At 48.4% G+C, this 18649-nt stretch overlaps 1 protein-coding gene across 1 annotated transcript in view; it reads left to right on the forward strand.

The window, feature by feature from the left end:
• LOC144606185 (TLC domain-containing protein 3A-like) overlaps positions 1-18649 on the forward strand; it is a 50705-nt gene that overhangs the window by 19715 nt on the left and 12341 nt on the right. Inside the window, exons 2-3 of the mRNA XM_078422042.1 lie at positions 5325-5408; positions 8440-8641. Coding sequence (XP_078278168.1) covers positions 5325-5408; positions 8440-8641 — 286 coding nt within the window. The remainder of the gene's footprint in view (positions 1-5324; positions 5409-8439; positions 8642-18649) is intronic.

Raw genomic sequence — 18649 nt, forward strand, 5'->3', positions numbered from 1 at the left:
GGGATAAGGCAGGCACGGGTTACTGATTGTGGATGATCAGCCATGATCACAATGAATGGCGGTGCTGGCTCGAAGGAACAAATGACCTCCCCCTGCACCTATTTTCTAAGTTTCTATCAGCTTTGTCCCCCATGTTGAGGAGAATGTTCAGGGAGCATTGATTTAAGTTCAGTTTAGTTTAGAGATACAGTGCGGAAACAGGCCCTTTGGCCCACAGAGGCCGCATCGACCATCGATCACCCCGTACACTAACACTATCCTACACAAACTAGGGACATCTTACAATTTTTGCCGAAGCTAAATTAACCTACATCTTTGGAGTGTGGGAGGAAACCAGAGCACCCGGAGAAAACCCATGTGGTCACGGGGAGAACGTACAAACTCCGTACAGACAGCACCCGTAGTCGGGAATGAACCTGGATCTCTGTCGCCGTAAGGCAGCACCTCTACCGCTGCACCACCTTAAAGTTCATTGGTGAAGGAATTCAAGTGGCACTGAAGACCCATGGACTATCTTAAATCAGACTTTACTGGACTTGGTCTTGGTTCTTGGTCCTCAGAAATATTCCAAATGGAATTTAAACTGGAGGTGGATTGGACTTTACCTTGAACTAAACGTTTTTCCCTTTAACCTGTATCTGTACACTGTGGACAGCTCGATTGTAGTCATGTACAGTCTTTCCACTGACTGGATAGCACCCAACAGAAACACTTATCACTACATTGGAAGGATCTGCAGAATCTGGTTTATACTGAAGTTAGACACAAAATGCTGAAGTAACTCAGCGAGTCAGGCAGCGTCTATGGAGAAAACGGATAGGTGACGTTTCAGATGCTTCCCACTATTTAAAAAGCCCTTTGACGGCCTTTGAGGTAGTCAGAGAGAATAGTTCCCAGCATGGGCGCAGCGGTAGAGTTGCTGCCTTTCAGCGCTTTCAGCACCAGAGACCCGGGTTCAATCCCAACTACAGGTGCTGTCTGTACGGAGTTTGTACGTTCTCCCTGTGATCACGTAGGCTTACTCCGAGATCTTCGGTTTCCTCCCACACTCCAAAGACATACAGGTTTGCAGGTTAATTGGCTTGGTTAAAGTGTAAATTGTCTCTGGTGTGTGTAGGGTGGTGTTAATGTGTGGGGGGGATCGCTGGTTGGCGCGGACTGGGTGGGCCGAAGGGCCTGTTTCCGCGCTGTATCTAAAACTAACAACTAAAGCAAAGTGTCAAGGAAGTCAATAGGATCAAGGAATTTTATCGGGCAATGCAATTCAGCATCAATCTCTTCATGCCAATGAGAGGTAGCGTGGGAGTTATATATTGTGCCCAGAAAGTGGGAGGGAAACTGAAGGAAGAACAAACTATTCTTCCTCAGGAGCAGGTGTTCTATAGCTCCCATTGTTACCGTTCCTCTGTAAAAATTTGATAAACCTTCCCAAGATTACACGCTTCCATACCCACCATCTGTAAATAATGTCTCAACATTAAGCATTGCAAAACAGCCTCGGCTTCGGTTACACAACGGACAATCTTGTGTCGTTCAGTTTTAACATTTCTCTTGTTATACTGCCTTTTATATTTGGCTTTCACATTGTTTTTTAAAACAATCTACTTTTCTCGGTCCATGTTGGACCTTCTTAATGTCTTTGCGGATTTTGTCAACTTGGAGAATTGACGTAACTGATTCTGTCTCCGTGTCAACACATTGCCAAGGTCCCCCATCACTGCAACCCCATCCATACACAGAACGTAGAACAGTGCTGCACAGGAACAGGCCCTTCAGCCCACAATGTCTGGGCCTCCCTCTCCCTCCCCCTCCTCCTCCTCCTCTCCCATTCTGGCCATCCTGCTAGTTTCACCGTTCGCATCCCTTCAATTATCGCCTCTTCCACAGCCAACAATGGACCATTGTGGGCTCCACCTTTCCTTGGTCATCGGTGCCGCCTCTGATTTGTTATGAACCTTTTCATACCTCTAGTTTCCCTCTCCCCCCGCTCTCAATCCGAAGAAGGGTCTTGAAATGTCACATATTCCTTTACTCCAGAGAAGCTACCTCAGCCAGCATTTTGTGTCTATCTCTGGTGTAAACCAGCATCTGCAGTTCCTTCCTCCACATGATGCCAAGACCATCGCTTGTGTACCTGCACAAAACCCATGTCCCTCCATTCCCTGCATATCCATGTGCCTATCCAAAAGTCTTTTAAATGCCACCCAGGTATCTGCCTCCACCACCCCAGGCACTCTTACACTATGTGTATTCAAAGAAACTTGCCCGCACATCTTCTTTAAACTTTGCCTCTCTCACTATAAAGCTCTGCCCTCTAGAATTTGATTTTTTAGTTTAGAGATACAGCGCGGAAACAGGCCCTTCGGCCCACCAGGTCCGCGCCGACCAGCGATCCCCGCACATGGGCGGCACGGTAGCGCAGCGGTAGTGTTGCTGCTTTACGGCGAATGCAGCGCCGGAGACTCAGGTTCGATCCTGACTACGGGTGCTGTACTGTAAGGAGTTTGTACGTTCTCCCCGTGACCTGCGTGGGTTTTCTCTGAGATCTTCGGTTTCCTCCCACACTCCAAAGACGTGCAGGTATGTCGGTTAATTTGACTGGGTAAATGTAAAAATTGTCCCTAGTGTGTGTAGGATAGTGTTAATGTACGGGGATCGCTGGGCGGCGCGGACTTGGTGGGCCGAAAAGGCCTGTTTCCGCGCTGTATATATATGATATGATATGATATGATATAATATGATTAACACCATCCGACACCCACTAGGGACAATTTTTACATTTACCAAGCCAATTAACCTACAAACCTGTACGTCTTTGGAGTGTGGAAGGAAATTGAAGATCTCGGAGAAAACCCATGCAGGTCACGGGGAGAACGTACAAACTCCGTACAGGCAGCACGCGAAGTCGGGTTTGAATCCGGGTTTCCAGCGCTGTGAGGCAGCAACTCTACCGCTGCACCACCGTGCCACCCTCTGTTATCCCACTTTCTTTCACCCTGGGAAGAAAGTTCTGACTGTCTACCCTATCTATGCCTCTTATCACTTGATATATTTCTGTCAGGTCTCCCTGCAACCTCCGGCGTTCCAGAGAGAACAATCCAAGTCTGTCCAACCTCTCCCTGCAGCTGAAAGCAACTAATCCAGGCATCATTCTAGCCAACCTCCTCCTCACCATCCACATCCTCCCTGTCATGGGATGACCAGAACTGTACGCAATACTCCAACTACGGCCTGATCAAAGTCCTCTCAAGCTGCATCGAGTTGTCATTTTTCAGGGGGTGGAGGAGGTGGGAGCTGGAGTGTGTTTATTGATTGGCTATTCAGTTGTTGGGGTGAGATGAAGGGTGATTGACTGAACGATACAACGTGGAAACAGGCCCTTCGGCCCATTGAGTCCACGCTGACCATCAGTCACCCGTTCACATTAGTTCTATGTTATCCCACTTTCACATCCACTCCCCACACACTCGGGGGCCATTTACAGAGGGCCGATTTACCTACTTTGGGATGTGGGAGGAAACCGGAGCACCCGGAGGAAACCCACGCGGTCGCAGGGAGAACGTGCAAACTCCACACAGACAGCACCCGCGGTCAAGATCGAACCCGGGTCTGTGGCGCTGTGAGGCAGTGGCTCTACCAGCTGTGATGAGATGAGACATGGAGCAAGGAGAAGGGGCAGCTTTGTGTAGCACTACCATTATGTTCCAATTCCATCATCCTTCAGCCATTTTCTCTTTGTTAAACCCAAGATCTACACTCCACAAAATTATCTTGCATTTGAAAACATGCTTCAGTTTCTCTTTGCTAAATCTTTTATAATACTTTGTGAAGATGGGAGATACAAAATGCTGGAGTAACTCAGCGGGTCAGGCAGCATCTCTGGAGAGAAGGAATGTGCGACGTTTCGGGTCGAGACCCTCCTTCAGACTGATGTCAGGGGAGGGGGTGGGCATCCCGAAGAAGTAATTCTGAAGAAGGGTCCCAACCCGAAACGTCACCTGTTCATGTTCTCCAGAGATGCTGCCTGACCCACTGAGTTACTCCAGCATTTTGTGTCTATTTTGGGTTTGTAGGTTAACTAGGCTCTCTTAACTGCCCCTAGTGTGTAGGCAGTGGATGAGAAAGTGGGATGAGATAGAGCTGGTGCGCACGGGTGATTGATGGTTGGCATGGATGCAGTGGGCCGAAGGGCCTCTTTCCATGCTGTGTCTCTAAAATTAAAACTAGGAAATAATGTATCATATTGGTGAGTGACCCATGTTTAACTCTGCCTTTCCACCTGTTATTGCAAACGATGTTGTCAAGCTGGAAGGTGTGCGAGGATGTTGTCAGGATTGAGCGCCTGAGGGTGAGGTTAAGCAGGCTAGGACTTGATTCATTGGAGCAGAGGAGGATGTGGGTTATCTTGCAGAGGTGTACAAATCATGGGAGGAGTAGATCTGGGATACACAGTCTTTCACCCAGAGCGGGGTGATCGAGATCCAGAGGACATGGGTTTTGTGAGGGGGAGGGGGGGGGGAAAGATTTAATAAGAATCTGACAGTAACTTCTTTTACACAAAGGGTGGTGGGTGTATGGAAGGAGCTGCCAGAGGAGGTAGTTGGGGCAGGTACTATCGTAACGTTTAAGAAACATTCAGACAGGTTCATGGATAAGACAGGTTTAGAGGGATACTAGACCAAGTGAACCCGTTGGGCCCAAACCTCTCCTGCATTGGTGCAGCACCCTCTCCTCCCTCCCATCCCCCTCCCTCCCTCCCTCCCTCCTCCCATCCCCCTCCCTCCCTCCTCCCATCCCCCCCTCCCCTCCCCATCCCCCCCTCCCCTCCCCCTCCCTCCACCCCACTTCCCCCTTCCCCTCCCCCCCACTCCATCCCCCTCAATCCCCCTTATCCTTCCCTAGGAGATAGATTTAAACTTTAAAATGTGAATAACTTTAAAAATATAACACCGATTTCAATGAAACTTCTTCCATTAGCACCAAAGGGACAACGGTGAGTAAGGTGGGCCTAAAATTGTTGCGCTATCGTGTACCGTTTTGGCTGTAGTTCAGGAACAAACAAACAAACAAGAGTTTTAGTATATAGATGGGCCAAACGTGGGCAGGTGGGACTAGTGTAGATGGGACATGTTGGTCAGAACATGGGCAAGTTGGGCTGAAGGGCCTGGCTCCACGCTATGACTCTAAAACAGGATCAGACCTAGTTGGGATATTGTTCGAGATGTCCACTCTCAAGTAAGTAAACAAGTGTGCACGTCCGTGACTGACACTGGAATCCAGGTGAAACCTCGGTGACGTCCCCCGTCCTGTTTGTTTCTCACCAGAATCGTCTCGTCGGTCCAAGCCGTGATGGCAGTGATCTCCGGCATCGTTATCACATCCACCTGCAACCACGTGATGAATGACAGGTGAGAGGGGTCCAGTTGTAGTGTGACTTCCCACATCAGAGAGCTACTCTCTCTGGCTCAATAAGGTCGGGCTGTTACATGGAATGTTCACCACTGAAACTGGCCGCTCGGCCCACTAAACCCTCGTCGTAACGGACAATATGTGGGGGGGGGGGAGAATTGCCGATTGTTCTCTTGTAAAATCGTGTATAAAATATCATGAGAGGAATAGATCGGGTAGATGCACAGAATCTCTTGCCCAGAGTAGGGGAATCGAGGACCAGAGGACATACGATCAAGGTGAAGGGGAAAAGATTTAATAGGAATCCGAGGGGTAACTTTTTCCACGCAGAGCGTGGTGGGTGTATGGAACGAGCTGCCAGAGGGAGTAGTTGAGACATGGACTATCCCAACGTTTAAGAAACAGTTAGACAACTGCATAAAGGGGAAAGGGGTAACCAGAGAGACAATGGAATCAAAGTAGTCACCTGTGGAGCCACTGGAGAGGGGCAAGGTCCTGGTTGAAACTTACGAGTCGTCCTTAAATACAGGAGAGGTGCCAGAAGACTGGAGGGTGGCAAATGTTGTGTCTTTATTCAAGAAGGGCTGCAGGGAAATGCTGGGAACTATAGGCCGGTGAGCTTAACATCTGTAGTTGGAAAGTTACTAGAGTATTCTGAGGGATAGGTTATGCAGGCATTTGGATGGGCAAGGGCTGATTAGGGATAGTCAGCATGGTTTTGTACTTGGGAGGTCGTGTCTCAGAAATCTGATTGAGTCTTTTTAAGATGTGACCAAAAAGGTTGATGAGGGCAGAGCTGTAGATGTTGTGTACATGGACTTCAGTAAGGTGTTCGACAAGGTTCCGCATGGTCGGCTGCTCTGGAAGCTTAGATCGCATGGGATCCAAGGAAAGATAGCTGAATGGATAGCAAATTGGCTCCATGGAAGGAAGCAGAGGGTGATGGTGGAAAGTTATTTCTCAGACTGGAGGCCTGTGACTAGTGGTGTGCCTCAGGGTTCAGTGCTGGGCCCGTTACTGTTTGTCATCTACATCAATAATTTGGATAAGAACATACAGGGCAAGATGAGCAAGTTTGCAAATGATACCAAAGAGGGTGGTTTTGCAGATAGTGAAGATGGTTGTGAACGATTGCAGCAGGATCTGGATCGATTGGCCAGATGGGCTGAGGAATGGTTGATGGAATTTAATACAGAAAAGTGTGAGGTGTTGCATTTTAGGAAGTCTAACATGGGCAGGACCCACACAGTGAACAGAAGACTTCTGGGGAGTGTTGTAGAGCAGAGGGATCTAGGAGTGCAGGTGCATGGCTCCCTGAAGGTGGAGTTGCAGGTAGATAAGGTGATCAAAAAGGCTTTTGGCACATTGACCTTCATCAGCCAAAGTATTGAGTATAGAAGTTGGGAAGTCATATTGCAGTTGTATAAGAAGTTGGTGAGGCCACATTTAAAGTATTGTGTTCAGTTCTAGGCACCATGTTATAGGAAAGATGTTGTCAAGCTGGAAAGGGGAAGAGAACATTTACGAGGATGTTGCCAGGACTAGAGGGTGTGAACTATAGGGAGAGGTTGAGTAGGCTGGGACGCTATCACTTGGAACGCAGGAGGATGAGGGGTGATCTTATAGAGGTGTATAAGATCATGAGAGGAATAGATCAGGTAGATGCACACTCTTGCCCAGAATAGGTGAATCGAGGACATAGGTTTAAGGTGAAGGGGAAAAGATTTAATAGGAATCTGAGGGGTAACTTTTTCACACAAAGGGTGGTGGATGTATGGAATAAGCTGCCAGAGGAATTAGTTGAGGCAGGGACTATCCCAACATTTCAGAAGCAGTTAGACAGGTACATGGATAGGGCAGGTTTGGAGGGATATGGACCAAATGTTGGCAGGTGGGACTAGTGTAGCTGAGACATGTTGGCTGGTGTGGGCAAGTTGGGCTGAAGGGCCTGTCTCCACACTGTATCACTGTAATAGCAGCCCTTAGGATGACTATTATTCTTCAAGACTGAGCCTAGACAGTGACTGAACAAGATGACATAGAGCACTAACAAAGACACAAAGTGCCGGAGTAATTAAACAGATCAGAGAACATTGAAAGGTGACGTTTCAAGTCGGGACTCAGCATCTGCAGTTCCTTGTTGCTACATTCAACTTCACCCACGTTTGAAAGCACAGCAGGGAAGTAGGCCCTTCAGCCCACTGTCCACACCAACCATCCATTCAGACCTTCTATCTTATCCCGTGTTTGCATCCACTCCCTCCACACCAGGGGCAATTTGCAGAGGCCAATCAACCTACAAGCCCGCACGTCGTTGGAATGTTTCCACTCTGCATCCCTAAACTTTCACTTTCGTATCATTAAAAGCCATGGGTGGCACGGTGGTGTAGCGGTAGAGTTGCTGCCTCACAGCGCCAGAGACCCGGGTTTGACCCTGACCATGGGTCAATAGTCAATATCAATAGTCAATAGTGGTTTATTTGTCACATACACATAAATGTGCAGTGAAATGAAACATTACCCGCAGTTCAACAATAAGACCAATAAGAATAATCAATAAAAATGCAATAACACATACAATCATAAACTAACACCAAACAAAAGAAACATCCATCACAGTGAGTCTCCTCCAGTCCCTCCTCACTGTGATGGAAGGCCAGAATGTCTGGCCAGAAGGCCAGACCCGGGTTTGACCCTGACCACGGGTGCTGTCTGTACGGAGTTTGTACCTTCTCCCTGCGACAGTGCGGGTTTTCCCCGGGTGCTCCGGTTTCCTCCCGCACTCCAAAGACGTGCAGGTTCGTACATTAATTGGCTTCAGCATAGATTGTAAATTGTCCCTGGCGCGTGTTTGTCGAATAGTGCCGGTGTGCGGGGATTGCTGGTTGGCACGGTCTCAGTGGGCCGAAGGGCCTGTTTCCATGCTGTTTCTCCAAACTAAAACTAATTGCACAACAAAATAACGTGTACAATGCTTCAAGACTATTGTGTTACTGAAGATTAATTGTGTATGTGTTCTTTTGTTCCCAGCCATTGGATTTCCAAGGACTATATACTGTTTGGAACACCATACATGGTTTATGACATTTATGCCATGTATCTGTGCCACTGGCACAAGTACAAGGGAAAGTACAATTCATCCTTCAGTTGTGTGACGAGCTTCTTGAAGAAGAACCCTTTGATTATCCTCCACCACCTTGTCCTGTTCCTCGTCTGCTTCCCCATTACACTGGTAAGTTTTAACCGCCATTGAATGTGTGAGGGAAAAGGGGTTGGTTTAGTTAGTTACTTTGTTTAGTTTATAAGAAAATAACTGCAGATGCTGGTACAAATCGAAGGTATTTATTCACAAAATGTTGGAGTAACTCAGCAGGTCAGGCAGCATCTCAGGAGAGAAGGAATGGGCGACGTTTTGGGAGACCCGAAACGTCACCCATTCCTTCTCTCCTGAGATGCTGCCTGACCTGCTGAGTTACTCTAGAATTTTGTGAATAAATACCTTAGTTTAGTTTATTGTCACGTGTACTGAGGCACAGTGAGAAACGATATTGTTGCACGCTATCCAGTCAGTAGTAAGACGATACGTGATTACAGTGAACAGACACAGGATAAAGGGTGTGACATTTAACAAGATAACGTCCTGTAAAGTCCAATTAGACATTCAAAGTATCATTCATTCATTCATTCATTCATTCATTAATTCATTCATTCATTCAGATAGTCCAAGGGTCTCCAATGAGGTAGTTGGGAGGTCAGGAACACTCTCTGGTCGGTGATAGGATGGTTCAGTTGCCTGATAACAGCCGGGGAGAAACTGTCCCTGAATCTGGAGGTGTGCGTTTTCACACCTAGTTTAGAGATACAGCGCGGAAACAGGCCCTTTCGGCCCACCGGCTCCGCGCCGACCAGCGATCCCCGCACATTAACACTATCCTACACCCATTAGGGACAATTATTACATTTACCAAGCCAATTAACCTACAAACGTCTTTGGAGTGTGGGAGGAAACCGAAGATCTCGGAGAAACCCCACGCGGTCACAGGGAGAACGTACAAACTCCGTACAGACAGTGCCCGTAGTCAGGATCAAACCCGGGTCTCCGACGCTGCATTCGCTGTAAGGCAGCAACTCTACCACTGCGCCACTGTGACTGGCTATCCAGTGTTCAATTACATCTCGACTAGTGTGATTTCATAGTTCATGAGAAGCAGCTTTTAAGTTTCCATCTGAGACACATGGACAGGTACATGGATAGGAAAGGGATATGGGCTAAACGTGGGCAAATGGGACTGGCTTATGGTGATCAGGCATCTTGGTAGCATGGAGAAGTTGGGCCAAAGGGCCTGTTTCCGTGCTGCATGTCTCTACGACTCTAACTACCTTTGATGGTTGAGGATATAGACAGGGTGAATGCACAGTCTTTTACCCAGAGTATGGGAATCAAGAACCAAAGGACATGGGTTTAAGGTGATGGGGGAAACATTTAATCGGCACCTGAGGGGCAACCTTTTCCTCAGAGGGTGGTGGGTGAATGGAATGAGCTGCCAGAGGAGGCGGATGAGGCAGGGACTATTATTAGGGTTGCCAACTGTCCCGTAATAGTCAGGACATCCCATATATTGGGCTAAATTGGGACCCCCCCATGTCCCATATTAGGCGCTATGGTCCCGGACACTGTAGGCCTGGAAACTGTAGGCCTGGACACTGTAGGCCCGGGGGGCGCTGTAGGCCCGGACACTGTAGGCCCAAGGGGCGCTGTAGGCCTGGACACTGTAGGCCCGGGGGCCACTGTAGGTCCAGACAGTGTAGGCCCGCAAGCCTGCGCGCCGCCTAACGGAGGTTGTGCGGCAACCCGCCTCCCGGCCCGGGCGGCCGCCATTGGTAGAACTGGAACACGTGGCCGCTGGCTGGTTGAGGTCACGGGGCACGGGGCACCTTTTGTCCCTTGTTTGGGAGTGAGAAAGTTGGCAACCCTAACTATAAAAGCATTTAAAAGACATTTAGACAGGTACATGGATTGCCGAGGGATAAGGGCCAAACGTGGGGCGAATACATTTCCTTCCCTTAGGGCTGTCTCTCCATGTCAGGGAATTTGCATTATCGGCACAACACAATGAACCATGATAAGATGCTCGGTTAACCCATGTCAACCCACAACGTGTCAAACTTCCTCTTTTCTGTGTAGGAAGGAAACTTCCCCTTTTCTATGTTTCCATTTACTTGAGAAATTAAAGAGACACCCCTCCCCAAGCTAATTAATAAGTAGAATTTAACTTAATTCAACAAATATTCTACATTGTCAAATGTACAAAAGGGAGCATACAAGAATAACAAGCAGAGCACAATTGCCATTACCTTTAAGGGTGGCTGAGCAATAATGTGGAGCCAGGTTAATCCTTTAGAAAGATTGGGTGGTGCGGTGGCGCAGCGGTAGAGCTACTGCCTTACAGCGCCAGAGAACCAGGTTCGACCCTGACTACGGGTGCTGTCTGTACAGAGTTTGTACGTTCTCCCCGTGACCTGCGTGAGCTTCTCCGAGATCTTCGGTTTCCTCCCACACTCCAAAGACGTACAGGTTTGTAGGATAATTGGCTTGGTATAAATGTAAAATTGTCCCTAGTGCGTGCAGGGTAGTGTTAAGGTGTGGGGATCGCTGGTCGGCATGGAGTCGGTGGGCTGAGGGGCCTGTTTCTGTGCTGTATCTCTAAACTAAACTAATCTAAACCAAATCTGAGGTAGACACAAAATGCTGGAGTAACTCAGCAGGTCAGGCAGCATCTCAGGAGAGAAGGAATGGGCGACGTTTCGGGTCGAGACCTGAAACGTCACCCATTCCTTCTCTCCAGAGATGCTGCCTGTCCCGCTGAGTTACTCCAGCATTTTGTGAATAAATACCTTAGTTTAGTTTATTGTCACGTGTACTGAGGCACAGTGAGAAACGATATTGTTGCACGCTATCCAGTCAGTAGTAAGACGATATGTGATTACAGTGAACAGATACAGGATAAAGGGTGTAACATTTAACAAGATAACGTCCAGTAAAGTCCAATTAGACATTCAAAGTATCAGTCATTCATTAATTAATTCATTAATTAATTCATTCATCCATTCAGATAGTCCAAGGGTCTCCAATGAGGTAGATGGGAGGTCAGGACCACTCTCTGGTCGGTGATAGGATGGTTCAGTTGCCTGACAACAGCCGGGGAGAAACTGTCCCTGAATCTGGAGGAGTGCGTTTTCACACCTAGTTTAGAGATACAGCGCGGAAACAGACCATTTCGGCCCACCGGGTCCACGCCGACCAGCGATCCCCGCACATTAACACTATCCTACACCCACTAGGGACAATTATTACATTTACAAAGCCAATTAACCTACAAACCTGCTCGTCTTTGGAGTGTGGGAGGAAACCGAAGATCCCGGAGAAAACCCACGCGGTCACGGGGAGAACGTACAAACTCCGTACAGACAGTGCCCGTAGTCAGGATCAAACCCGGGTCTCCGGCGCTGCATTCGCTGTAAGGCAGCAACTCTACCACTGCGCCACCGTGACTGCCTATCCAGTGTTCAATTACATCTCGACTAGTGTGATTTCATAGTTCATGAGAAGCAGCTTTTAAGTTTCCATCTGAGACACATGGACAGGTACATGGATAGGAAAGGGATATGGGCTAAACGTGGGCAAATGGGACTGGCTTATGGTGATCAGGCATCTTGGTAGCATGGAGAAGTTGGGCCAAAGGGCCTGTTTCCGTGCTGCATGTCTCTACGACTCTAACTACCTTTGATGGTTGAGGATATAGACAGGGTGAATGCACAGTCTTTTACCCAGAGTATGGGAATCAAGAACCAAAGGACATGGGTTTAAGGTGATGGGGGAAACATTTAATCGGCACCTGAGGGGCAACTTTTTCCTCAGAGGGTGGTGGGTGAATGGAATGAGCTGCCAGAGGAGGCGGTTGAGGCAGGGACTATAACTAGGGTTGCCAACTGTCCCGTATTAGCCAGGACATCCCATATATTGGGCTAATTTGGTTTGTCCCATACAGGACCCCCCCTTGTCCCATATTAGGCACTATAGTCCCGGACACTGTAGGCCGGGATACTGTAGGCCCGGACACTGTAGGCCTGGACACTGTAGGCCCGGGGCGCGCTGTAGGCCTGGACACTGTAGGCCCGGGTTGTGCTGTAGGCCTGGACATTGTAGGCCCGGGGGGCGCTGTAGGCCTGGACACTGTAGGCCTGGACACTGTAGGCCCGGAGGGCGCTGTAGGCCCGGCACTGTAGACCCGGACACAGTAGGCTCGGGGGGCGCTGTAGGCCTGGACACTGTAGGCCCGGGGGCCACTGTAGGCCCAGACAGTGTAGGCCCGGAAGCCTGGGCGCCGCCTAACGGATGTTGTGCGGCAACCCGCCTCCCGGCCCAGGCGGCCGCCATTGGTAGAACTGGAACACGTGGCCGCTGGCTGGATGAGGTCACGTGGGGCGTTGGGCACCTTTTGTCCCTTATTTCGGAGTGAGAAAGTTAACAATCCTAACTATAAAAGCATTTAAAAGACATTTAGACAGGTACATGGATTGCAGAGGGATAAGGGCCAAACGTGGGGCGAATACATTTCCTTCCCTTAGGGCTGTCTCTCCATGTCAGGGAATTTGCATTATCGGCACAACACAATGAACCATGATAAGATGCTCGGTTAACCCATGTCAACCCACAACGTGTCAAACTTCCTCTTTTCTGTGTAGGAAGGAAACTTCCCCTTTTCTATGTTTCCATTTACTTGAGAAATTAAAGAGACACCCCTCCCCAAGCTAATTAATAAGTAGAATTTAACTTAATTCAACAAATATTCTACATTGTCAAATGTACAAAAGGGAGCATACAAGAATAACAAGCAGAGCACAATTGCCATTACCTTTAAGGGTGGCTGAGCAATAATGTGGAGCCAGGTTAATCCTTTAGAAAGATTGGGTGGTGCGGTGGCGCAGCGGTAGAGCTACTGCCTTACAGCGCCAGAGAACCAGGTTCGACCCTGACTACGGGTGCTGTCTGTACAGAGTTTGTACGTTCTCCCCGTGACCTGCGTGAGCTTCTCCGAGATCTTCGGTTTCCTCCCACACTCCAAAGACGTACAGGTTTGTAGGATAATTGGCTTGGTATAAATGTAAAATTGTCCCTAGTGCGTGCAGGGTAGTGTTAATGTGTGGGGATCGCTGGTCGGCATGGAGTCGGTGGGCTGAGGGGCCTGTTTCTGTGCTGTATCTCTAAACTAAACTAATCTAAACCAAATCTGAGGTAGACACAAAATGCTAGAGTAACTCAGCGGGTCAGGCAACGTCTCTGGAGAGAAGGAATGGGTGACGTTTCAGGTCGAGACCCTTCTTCAGACTGATGTCAGGGGAGGGGGTGGGCATCCCGAAGAAGTCTGAAGGAGGATCTCGACCCGAAACATCACGCATTCCTTCTCTCCAGAGATGCTGTCTGACCTGCTGAGTTGCTCCAGCATTTTGTGTCCACCTTCGATTTAAAGCAGCATCTGCAGTTTGTTTCCAAAACCAAATCTCAGGTAAGTGGGTTCTGACATATCTCCCATCTCCACAAAGTATTATAAAAGATTTAGCAAAGAGAAACTGAAGCATGTTTTCAAATGCAAGATAATTTTGTGGAGTGTAGATCTTGGGTTTAACAAAGAGAAAATGGCTGAAGGATGATGGAATTGGAACATAATGGTAGTGCTACACAAAGCTGCCCCTTCTCCTTGCTCCATGTCTCATCTCATCACAGCTGGTAGAGCCACTGCCTCACAGCGCCACAGACCCGGGTTCGATCTTGACCGCGGGTGCTGTCTGTGTGGAGTTTGCACGTTCTCCCTGCGACCGCATGGGTTTCCTCCGGGTGCTCCGGTTTCCTCCCACATCCCAAAGTAGGTAAATCGGCCCTCTGTAAATGGCCCCCGAGTGTGTGGGGAGTGGATGTGAAAGTGGGATAACATAGAACTAATGTGAACGGGTGACTGATGGTCGGCGTGGACTCAGTGGGCCGAAGGGCATGTTTCCACGCTGTATCGTTCAATCAATCACCCTTCATCCCACCCCAACAACTGAATAGCCAATCAATAAACACACTCCAGCTCCCACCTCCTCCACCCCCTGAAAAGTGACAACTCGATGCAGCTTGAGAGGATTTTGATCAGGCCGTAGTTGGAGTATTGCGTACAGTTCTGGTCATCCCATGACAGGAAGGATGTGGATGGTGAGGAGGAGGTTGGCTCCGATGATGCCTGGATTAGTTGCTTTCAGCTGCAGGGAGAGGTTGGACAGACTTGGATTGTTCTCTCTGGAACGCCAGAGGTTGCAGGGAGACCTGACAGAAATATATCAAGTGATAAGAGGGTAGACAGTCAGAACTTTCTTCCCAGGGTGAAAGAAAGTGGGATAACATATGTGGCGCAGCGGTAGAGTTACTGCCTCACAGCGCCCGAAACCCGGGTTCGATCCCGACTACGGGTGCTGCCTGTACGGAGTTTGTACGTTCTCCCCGTGACCTGCATGGGTTTTCTCTGAGATCTTCGGTTTCCTTCCACACTCCAAAGACGTACAGGTTTGCAGGTTAATTGGCTTGGTAAATGTAAAAATTTGTCCCTAGTGGGTGTAGGATGGTATTAATGTGCGGGGATCGCTGGTCGGCGCGGACCTGGTGGGCCGAAGGGCCTGTTTCCGCGCTGTATCTCTAAACTAAAAAATCAATACACATAGTGTAAGAGTGCCTGGGGTGGTGGAGGCAGATACGTGGGTGGCATTTAAAAGACTTTTGGATAGGCACATGGATATGCAGGGAATGGAGGGACATGGGTTTTGTGCAGGTACACAAGCGATGGTCTTGGCATCATGTGGAGGACGGAACTGCAGATGCTGGTTTACACCAGAGATAGACACAAAATGCTGGCTCAGGTAGCATCTCTGGAGTAAAGGAATATGTGACATCTCAAGACCCTTCTTCAGATTGAGAGTCGGGGGAGAGGGAAACTAGAGGTATGAAAAGGTTCATAACAAATCAGAGGCGGCACCGATGACCAAGGAAAGGTGGAGCCCACAATGGTCCATTGTTGGCTGTGGAAGAGGTGATAATTGAAGGGATGCGAACGGTGAAACTAGCAGGATGGCCAGAGTGGGAGAGGAGGAGGGGGAGGAGAGGGAGAGGGAGGCCCAGACATTGTGGGCTGAAGGGCCTGTTCCTGTGTGGCACTGTTCGATGTTCTGTGTATGGATGGGGTTGCAGTAATGGGGGACCTTGGCAATGTGTTGACACGGAGACAGAATCAGTTACGTCAATTCACCAAGTTGAAAAAATCCACAAAGACATTAAGAAGGTCCAACATGGACCGAGAAAAGTAGATTGTTTTAAAGAACCATGTGAAACCCAAATATAAAAGGCAGTATAAAAAGAGAAATGTTAAAACTGAACGACACAAGATTGTCCGTTGTGTAACCGAAGCCCAGGCTGTTTTGCAATGCTTAATGTTGAGACATTATTTACAGATGGTGGGTATGGACGCGTGTAATCTTGGGAAGGTTTATCAAATTTTTACGCAGGATCGGTAACAATGGGAGCTATAGAACACCTGCTCCTGAGGAAGAATAGTTTGTTCGTCCTTCTGTTTCCCTCCCACTTTCTGGGCACAATATATAACTCCCACACTACCTCTCATTGACATGAAGAGATTGATGCTGAATTGCATTGCCCGATAAAATTCCTTGACCCTATTGACTTCCTTGACACTTTGCTTTAGTTTTTAGTTTTAGATACAGCGCGGAAACAGGCCCTTCGGCCCACCCAGTCCGCGCCAACCAGCAATCCCCCCACACATTAACACTATCCTACACACACTAGAGACAATTTACACTTTAACCAAGCCAATTAACCTGCAAACCTGTACGTCTTTGGAGTGTGGGAGGAAACCGAAGATCTCGGAGAAAGCCTACGTGATCACAGGGAGAACGTACAAACCCCGTACAGACAGCACCCGTAGTCGGGATTGAACCCGGGTCTCTGGTGCTGACAGCGCTGTAAGGCAGCAACTCTACCGCTGCGCCCATGCTGGGAACTATTCTCTCGGACTACCTCAAAGGCCATCAAAGGGCTTTTTAAATAGTGGGAAGCATCTGAAACGTCACCTATCCGTTTTCTCCATAGACGCTGCCTGACCCGCTGAGTTACTTCAGCACTTTGTGTCTAACTTCAGTATAAACCAGATTCTGCAGATCCTTCCTATGCAGTGACAAGTTGGGTGCTATCCAGTCAGTGGAAAGACTGTACATGACTACAATCGAGCTGTCCACAGTGTACAGTTACAGGTTAAAGGGAATAACGTTTAGTTCAAGGTAAAGTCCAGTCCACCTCCAGTTTAAATTCCATTTGGAATATTTCTGAGGACCAAGAACCAAGATCAGGTCCAGTAAAGTCTGATTTAAGATAGTCCGTGGGTCTTCAGTGCCACTTGAATTCCTTCACCAATGAACTTTAAGGTGGTGCAGCGGTAGAGGTGCTGCCTTACGGCGACAGAGATCCAGGTTCATTCCCGACTACGGGTGCTGTCTGTAGGGAGTTTGTACGTTCTCCCCGTGACCGCGTGGGTTTTCTCCGGGTGCTCTGGTTTCCTCCCACACTCCAAAGATGTACAGGTTTGTAGGTTAATTTGGCTTCGGTAAAAATTGTAAAATGTCCCTAGTGAGTGTGGGATAGTGTTAGTGTATGGGGTGATCGATGGTCGATGCGGCCTCTGTGGGCCAAAGGGCCTGTTTCCGCACTGTATCTCTAAACTAAACTGAACTTAAATCAATGCTCCCTGAACATTCTCCTGAACGTGGGGGACAAAACTGATAGAAACTTAGAAAATAGGTGCATGGGGAGGCCATTTGGCCCTTCGAGCCAGCACCACCATTCATTGCGATCATGGCTACCCGTGCCTGCCTTATCCCCATATCCCTTGATTCCACCAGCTACTAGAGCTCTATCTAACTCTCTCTTAAATCTATCCAGTGAATTGGCCTCCACTGCCTTCTGTGGCAGAGAATTCCACAAATTCACAACTCTCTGGGTGAAAAAGTTTCTTCTCACCTCAGGTTTAAATGGCCTCCCCTTTATTCTAAGACTGTGGCCCCTGGTTCTGGACTCTCCCAACATTGGGAACATTTTACCTGCATCTAGCTTGTCCAGTCCTTTTATAATTATATCCGTCTCTATAAGATTCCCACTCATCCTTCTAATCTCCAGTGAATACAAGCCCAGTCTTTCCAATCTTTCCTAATATGGTAGTCCCGCCATCCCAGGGATTAGCTTTCTTCACTGCCTGCTGTACCTGCACGCTTACTTTCAGTGTCTGGTGTACAAGGACACCCAGGTCTTGTTGCACTTCCCCTTTACCGAATCTGACACCATTGAGATAATAATCTGCCTCTTTGTTTTTGCTGCCAAAGTGGACAACCTCACATTTATCCACATTATACTGCATCTGCCACGCATCTGCCCACTCTCTCAACCTGTCCAAGTCACCCTGCAACCTCCTAACATCCTCTTCGCAGTTCACACTGACACCCAGCTTTGTGTCATCCGCAAACTTGCTTGTGTTACTTCTAATTCCATCATCCAAATCATTAATAAATGCATTGTATGTAGTTGCGGCCCCAGCACCGAGCCTTGCGGCGTTACACTCGCCATTGCCTGCCATTCTGAAAAGGATGGGGCATGTTTTAACATATCTGTGAAAGGCCAGCATTCCGCGGGTGGCAGTCTGTCAGCACTGACTGCGTAGTTTGTGTTCCTCACTCCTGGACTGGCATTGGAACCTGCAGCGGCCCACACTAGTGAGCCGGGAACGCAGCCAAGCTGCCAAATAACAAGGGGCTCGCTCATCCACAAAGCAATATCATGATCTCATTCTTTTGACTTCCTATGAGCCAAAATTCTGAGGTTATTACCGTGTTTACAGTACTTTAAAACGGTGGCTGGAAAATTTAAATTTGTTGCGTGCATTATGTGGGATTTTGTGGAAATTGCTAAATATTAGAAGCACATTTTCATCCTTTCAAACTGGAGATGGAACCCTCATTGTAAAAACCATGGCACATTCATTAGTATTAACCCACGGTATGAGGCTTGCATGCATTCAACGAAACCTGGGCCCTATTTGGTCTGGACCGCACTAGCAAATGTAGGCATGTAGGAAAAAACTGCAGATGC

Source organism: Rhinoraja longicauda, chromosome 26 (assembly GCF_053455715.1).
Source record: "Rhinoraja longicauda isolate Sanriku21f chromosome 26, sRhiLon1.1, whole genome shotgun sequence".
Lineage (NCBI taxonomy): Eukaryota > Metazoa > Chordata > Chondrichthyes > Rajiformes > Arhynchobatidae > Rhinoraja > Rhinoraja longicauda.